Source organism: Notechis scutatus, unplaced genomic scaffold (assembly GCF_049901735.1).
Source record: "Notechis scutatus isolate UNSWTSFEM ecotype Mainland unplaced genomic scaffold, rNotScu1.2 NSCUSCF49, whole genome shotgun sequence".
Classification (NCBI taxonomy): Eukaryota; Metazoa; Chordata; class Lepidosauria; order Squamata; family Elapidae; genus Notechis; species Notechis scutatus.
In genome coordinates, this window is record NW_028263159.1 from 166,939 (window position 1) to 174,027 (window position 7,089).

At 48.3% G+C, this 7,089-nt stretch overlaps 2 protein-coding genes across 39 annotated transcripts in view; one reads left to right on the plus strand and one right to left on the minus strand.

Moving 5' to 3' along the window:
* The window catches only part of LOC148128490 (vomeronasal type-2 receptor 26-like), a 154,260-nt gene extending 152,664 nt beyond the window's left edge, over positions 1 to 1,596 (minus strand). For 4 of the 11 annotated variants that reach the window (XR_015746364.1, XR_015746361.1, XR_015746362.1 and 1 more), the window contains exon 1: positions 1,432 to 1,446. Coding sequence is in view for 1 of the 11 variants with exons in the window: in XM_087948958.1 (XP_087805084.1) it covers positions 1,432 to 1,450 (19 nt within the window). In the remaining 10 variants the exon portion in view is untranslated. Of the gene's footprint in view, positions 1 to 1,431 lie in introns of all 11 variants that reach the window. The other 7 variants (XM_087948958.1, XM_087948960.1, XM_087948956.1 and 4 more) reach the window with 6 other exon arrangements.
* LOC148128491 (vomeronasal type-2 receptor 26-like) overlaps positions 1 to 6,566 on the plus strand; it is a 159,016-nt gene extending 152,450 nt beyond the window's left edge. For 27 of the 28 annotated variants that reach the window (XM_087948929.1, XM_087948938.1, XM_087948930.1 and 24 more), the window contains one exon: positions 5,751 to 6,566. In XM_087948929.1, the coding sequence (XP_087805055.1) occupies positions 5,751 to 5,800 (50 nt within the window). In that variant the 3' untranslated portion in view covers positions 5,801 to 6,566. The remainder of the gene's footprint in view (positions 1 to 5,750) is intronic. The other variant, XR_015746357.1, reaches the window with a different exon arrangement.
* The last annotated feature ends 523 nt before the right edge of the window (positions 6,567 to 7,089 follow it).

The following is a 7,089-nucleotide window of genomic DNA, read 5'->3' on the forward strand; positions in this document are numbered from 1 at the left end:
GAAATGGAGAGAAATTATAAAGGAGAAAAGGGGAATTAAGAGAAAGGACCAGAAAATGATGGGAAGTAGAAAGCAAACAACAATGAAAAAAAATTATACAGTCAGGAGAATGAGAGACAATGGGTAGAAGAACAACAGGAAGGGGGATTCTGCAAGGTAACGTGTCGCAATATATAAGAACATAGATTTAAAAATGGAAAAGAATGGAACTGATATTTTTCTTTTAAGGATTATTGTTAAACCAGACATAGATTTAATTGAAATAGATATGGAAATGGGAATTTACTGTTAAGAATATTAATTTATATTTAATAAAGCAGTGAATAAAGTTAAAATGAGATGAGAACTGTAATGGAAAGACTATTATCAGTTTCTAAAACTGAATAAATATTTTTGAAATAGATGATTTAGAATGTAATTGAGAAAAAAAATACCATACGGAATCTGACACACACACACACAAACACACACATACATAAATACATGTGTGATATGTAGTAGTTAGATTGTTATTAATGTAGAATGTGATAATTAAAAAATGACTATACTATGGTAAAACTTTATAATGATTTAAAGGGATTAAATTGGGGGAGTGTATAAGGCAAAAGGGTGGCAAGCTCGAATTGACAATTAAAGGGGACACCTGGATTATTAGAATTAGGATGGAACCTATTGAACAATGAATGGAATTATAGTATGTGATGAAATTGCAAATGTGACAGATAAAAGTAAATATATGTACTGAATATAGAAATGAAATAAGAACCTTAGATAATACTGTAAAACAAGATATGAGAATATTTAAAGAAAAATGAAATAAGTTATGATATGAATTGGAATTGGATAAGTGTAATGTATATAAGAATATTTGAGAATATTTAAAGGAAAATGGAATAAGTAATAATACGAGATGAAATTGAACACGAAAGATGAATATGTAACTATGGTCATTTTGTATTGAAATGTAAGAACCTGGAACCACGCTCTTCACTAAGAGATGTTTTTTTTTAAATATAAAAATAAAAAAATTATTAAAACAAAAGAAAGGGAGGCAGGGGAACATGGGATATGGGTTTCTGCATCCCCAGGTCTCAAAGAAGGAGGTTGAAAGAGGATTTTGCATGTCTGTTTTCCATCTGCAACACGAAGCTCCTGAGCTCCCCTTCCCTCCCTCCCTTCCCCACATGGGGTGAGAGGCTGCCTTGATTTCTCCATCTCTTTTCACTTGGTTGTCTCTGACTTCTCCCTCTCTGTGCATGTGTTTGTTTTGGGGTGTGATTTTTTTCAACTATGCAAAGTTCTGATAACTAGTTTTTCATTAAAGCTCATGTTATTCTTGGAATCTGGCCACACTATTACATCAACCCCTTTGTGAAGGTGTCACTGAGCATCTGTTTTCAAAATAAAGAAAATGTTGCTTCCATTTCACACCTGTGACATGCTCAGACATTAACTGTCTCCCGGGATTGTCTCTTTAACCACGATGCCAACAAATGTCACACTTTTTTTTGTGTTCATCCACAGGTGCCGTGTATTCCCTCTGGGGCCAATTTCAAGAATGAAGCTCCCAAACCTCTCCATTCCAGATGACGGATTTAATTTGATCTCTGCCCCTGTCATTATGAACCACGTAGGGATTATTTCCCTTTCATTTCCCTGCAGAGAAAGGCCCAACAAACTCTGAGTGCAAGAACCAGCTGACTTATCCAGGGATCCCTCCTGAGAGGGAGAATTATGATCAAAGTTTCGGCTCTGCTCTGTGGCCGAATCCTCCCGGGAGACTCTGGGCAGAGACAGGGAGTCTGTGGCAGCTTCTCTCTTCCCCCCTGACCCCGAGGCCCCGGATGGAAACTTTCCCTGCTGGAGAACTTGGCTTCAGGCAAAAAGTTTCACTGAACAATTTGAGAACTTTGAACTTCTCTCCTCCTTAAAGATCAGGGCTGCCTGGATCCCTTCCCAGCAAAGTTTGCTCCCCTGGGGAAAAGAAGGGCAAATGGAGCCCCCAAGAAGCCCCTTTTCCATCTCTGCTTCCTTACAATTCAAGGGCTGAAAGTTTCTCCTCCCCCCACAAGTCCCCGCTTTATGCCCAGGAGGGTTGGGGGTCCTGGCTGTGGTTGGGCAACTCCTTTCCCCCTCTTCCCATTGGGGCGATGGCTGGGCAAACCACCTTTGGGGTCCCTGCAGAGGCAGAAGAGGGAGGCCGCTGGGCAGCCCAGCTAGGTTGGTTAGCATTAAAGTTGGACTGCTCAATTTGTGGTAAGGGTGTGAGTGTGGGTGAGTGTGTGTGTATGAATGCTTCATTGGCCAAGTGTGATTGGACACACAAGGAATCTGTCTTGGTGCAAATGCTCTCAGTGTCCATAAAAGAAAAGATACATTCATCAAGAATCATCAGGTACAACACTTAATGATAGTCATAGGAAACAATAAGCAATCAAATCATACTTAGGAAACAGTCAAAAAATCATTAGGATACAAGCAACGAAGTTAAAATCATACAGTCACAAGTGTGTGTGTGTGTGTGTGTGTGAGAGAGAGAGAGAGAGAGAGAGAAGTCCAACCTCCAATAGACATTCTACCCATCCTATAGAGTCTATACAGACAGTATATATTCTATACATCCCAGGATTTCTCCCCTCCCCCCCAGGGTGGAATCTTGCCAGGCGTGGGAAAATCAGCCGCTCCTTTCCCACGGGGAGGGCACCCAGGCCCTTTTCCACCGCCTTCCACGCTCCTCCTCCCCCGCCCAAGGGGAACCCCGAAGGCCCTTTGGTTCCCCCCAGCAGCCTCTGGGACCCCCAAAAAAACACCCCACCCTGCCTGCGCACAAAGTCCCACCATCGCTCCAGGGTCCCCACCGACCAGTTCAAAGGCGGGAAAGGGGAGGAGCCCAATCCTGGCCCCGCCTCCCGCAGGGGGGCAGAGCAGAGCCGATTCCCATGCGAGACACCCCCGCAGAGAGGCCCCCCTCCTTCCCGCCCGGGAAGCCTACGCAGCGTCCGGACGCAGAAAGCCAGGAGCAGCAGTTTCAGAGGAAGAAGAGTGCATGCGCGAGCGACGTTGCCCGTAGCAGCTGGAGGGAGGCGATTCCACCGTGAGGCTCTTTTCCAAGGAAGGCCGAAGTAGGCATTCCTTTCCGCTCTAGGACCTCGCAGCTCTCTGGCCTTAACCCTTGCGCTGCGCCTCGATCAGTCAGGCATAGATGACGTGGACTACAGAACACATGAACCACCCGGTCTCCCTCGGCGTTGGCCCTTCCTCGAGCCCCGAGACGCTCCTTTGCGGCCCATCATCCACTCCCTGATCCCGTCAAGCCTCAACGCCACCCCTGCCTCTTGCCCGCCTCTGCTTCTCTCCACGCCCAGCCTGATGGGAAGGGCGAAGGCTTCAACCCGCCCCCCCCGCCGCTGCAAGAGGGTCTGGCAGGGAGGAGCCGCCCTAAGAAGGGGGTCCCTGCAGAGGGCAGCCTGCAATTGGGGGGGGGCTTTGGTGGAAGGCGGCTTATGTTGGGGTGGGAAGAGGAATAGATTGTGAGTTAGCCAAGTCTTGGTGCAGGGCTTTAACCCCTCACAAAAGGGAAGAAGGGAGACCAGCATTTTCCAAAGTTGGAAGTTGAAGATGAAGGGACTTTAATTCCCAGAATTCCCTGCCCAGCATGAGGAAGTCCATGCACTGTTGGGAGGGGAACTCTGGGGGTTGAAGTCCATTCCTCCTCAAGTTTGAAAAACTCGGATGCCGACCAGCCCCTCTCCACGTCCTGCCTCCATTTTGGGGAACAAAGACCACTGAAGAGACCCTCAGTCATTGGCTACCTTGCCGAATGCAGGAACCCTGGTTTCTTATGGCCATCAGAAGTGAAACAACCTCTCCCCCAGGCCCCCCTCCCTCCCTGCCCTCACTAGGGAGGGGGCAGACCCCCTGAAGACCCCCTGGCACTGCAGGACCCCTGTGTGCCCCCTCCTCACAGCACAGCCCCCTGACCAATCCTCTTTGAATCCAGCCCGTTGGAGGCCGCTTGACCAGCGAGGAAGAAGCCAGGCCCAGAGAGGCCCCTCAGCCTCGCCCAGCTGGGCGGGAAGGTTGCCTGGAAGCCCCCAGGGGAAGCTGCTCAGAACCGGTTGCCAATGCCTCTTTCCCAGGGCTCCAAGAGAGCGGCTGGTCCAGAGCCTCCTAGCTGGCTTGGCACCCCAGGCAGGACTGGAACTCAGGGCCCCCTGGGATTCAACTACCACCCCACCCGACTGACTCTTGTGAGATCCACACGACCCACTGAATCCGGTCTCTTCCCCAGTGGCTGCATTAACACCTGCACCTTTTAACTGTGATGACCCAAAGGGGCGTGGCCCAAAGGCAACCCAGTCAGATAATCAGTAGGAGTCCCTTTATTAGCTCCAACTTTGCCCCCAATGTCGTGGTTACCTTCTGGGCTGGAGGAAAACTCTCCCAGGAACAGCCTTGGGCTGCAGAGAATCAAGACCAAAACGTGGTCAACAAACACTGTAACTAGAAGTCCAATCAAGACAAGAGGAGGTCATCAGTTCGGCAGGGCAGGAGAAGGAATTCCAGACTTGAAGCCATGGCAATAACTCAACACGGTTGGGAAGACGCCAGGAACACAGATAAGCCAAGTCAACACAAGATAAACTCACGTTTGCTCCCCGCAGACACCACACTCAGCTTGCATCTCTTTTAAACTCTCTCTTCCCAATGGGGTGAGCCTGTGGTGCCGGTGCCTCGAATGCCCCCTGCCACCTCTTAGCGTCCCCAAGGGGGCTGTCAGAGGGGCACTAAGAGACAGCAGGGGGGCGTTCAAGGTACCGGCCCTGCAGGCTCACCCCATTGACTGTTGCACCATTCCAGAGCCAGTGCCTTGAATGTGGTCGCGGCGGCTTTGCTCTAATTTCCCAATGTGTTGCCGTATTCGAGGCACCGGTTTCGGAGTAGTGCAACAGTTAATAGGGTGAGCCTGTGGGGCCAGCACCTCAAACACCCCTGCCATCTCTTAGTGGCAGGAGGATGCTGCACGGCCATAAGGGTCATAAGTCACTTGGTTCAGTGCCGCTGTAGCTTCTCATGGTTGTAAGTCGAGGGCTGCCTCTTTCATGAAACGATCGGTCCCTCTGGATCGAAACAAAAGCTCCCTTCCTCCACCTGAATGAATTCACCTCAAGAAAGGTGGGGAACCTCTCGCACCGTCTCCAAGATTTTTGGGCCTCCCCAGACGAGTGTTAAATCCCATCCTGAACTCTGGATCACTTTCACTTGCTTGTACTTGCCCAGCAAACTGGGGCTGGAGACCGTGTGGCTCCAGGTGTTTCTCTGGATACACCTCAGGTTCCTTCACCCTCTCGCTTTCTTCCCCTTCTCAGTTAAGGTGGCTGACATGCTGGAAAGCCAAACACGGTCCATGGCAGGTTCATCTCAACGGAAAAGGACTTTTCCTGCAACCAGTTTACGTCTAACACAGGAGAATTGTAGATCTTCTGAGAATGGGATGAAAAGAGAGAGTCTGCTTTGCAAGAGTGGAACCTCCCAATCCAACGTTGTCCTCTCTGTAGCCTGGTGACTTGTCTTGGGAATGGGGAAGACTCCTCTGGCTGCCATTTTGAGAGGGTGCCCACAGCAAATCCCCTCCCCCAGATTCAAATGGGCCCCTAGCCTCAAAAGTTTGCCTCAATCGGGGTCTCCCTTTCCTCGCCTTCCTTCTGATGTGCGACTCACATGGAGCTTTGCTTTTTCTGTCTCCCAAGTGCAAAGAGCTGATGAGCCCAGTGAAGAAGTCCCTGAAGCATCTGGATGAGCCAGAAAAAAAAGCCATTAGAGAGGAAGAGCAGCTGGAGCAAAGTCAGAGTTGCCTGCTCAAGGTAGGAGACCACATGGCTGAATGTTTGAAAATCCACCCTGAACAGGAAGTTCTTGAAGAATGGAGATGGTGATTTGCCTGCCCACCAATTCTGCAATCTCCCTCTCTCCCTCTCCCTCTTTCTCTCTCCCTCTCTCTCCCTCCCTCTCTCTCCCTCCCTCCCTCTCTCTTGTCCAGATGTTGCAGTCAGATTTGTGAGTCAGGAGTCTTTTTGAGTTTGGAGGTCTAGGGGAAGAAGAGGCAGAACCTGGGGATGGAGTTAAAAGAGGAATCGCCTAGAATCTCTACATAGCCACAAGCAAACAGTTCAACTCCCCTTGAATACCTGCTGCAATGCCTCAAATGAGATGCCATCTCCAATTGTTGAATTCCCCTTTGTAATGAAATATGTTGTTAAATATGAGTGTTAAAAACAAATTCCACATTTTAGTCCAAACCCCTAGAAAACCACAATACCGGCATTTGCAGTAGTCAAGAAAAGTAGCAGACTGGTCATGCCATGCTTGCATCAAACTCTGCAGACTTTATCTTGGGAGTCTTCATCACTCAAGTTTGAAGTAAGACATTTTTGTGTAAGAGGGAACTTTTGGGCCCCAGAAGAAAGCATCTCTCCAACACTGCTTCTTTGGAGCATCTCTTTCCTCTGGCATGAAAAGTCTGGGCTTCTGGCCCAGCTCCTAAAAAGAGAAAATTAAAATAGCTGTTCACCTACTTTCTATGGGTATTTGCCTCCAAGTTTACTGAATTTAACACCAAGAAAGTACATAAGTTGTACAAGATGACTAGCAAAAAGCAAGCCCGGGATCAGAAGGTAAGAACAGAGGTGTGTGTGTGTGTGTGTGTGTGTGTGTGTGTGTGTCTGTGTGTTGTGTGGTAGAATGAAAGGGATACAAATATAAATAAAGAGAAGGAAGGAAAGGGAACATTTTGTGCAAAAGAAAACCTCAGGAACGAGAGGAATTCTGGTTGAGACTTTTAGGTGGGACTGTGCTCTTTCCTCTCTCTCTCTCTCTCTCTCTCTCTCTCTCTCTCTCTCTCTCTCTCTCTTTCTTTCTTTCTTTCTTTCTTTCTTTCTTTCTTTCTTTCTTTCTTTCTTCCTTTTTTGCTCCTGGCTCTGCCATTACTGTGTTAAGAGCCAGGCGTTGGGTTGTAGAAGAGAGGAGGAGAAATCCTATCTTTAGGAGAGAGAAGACTGTACATGCTCAGGTTGGGGATCAAAGCCGTGG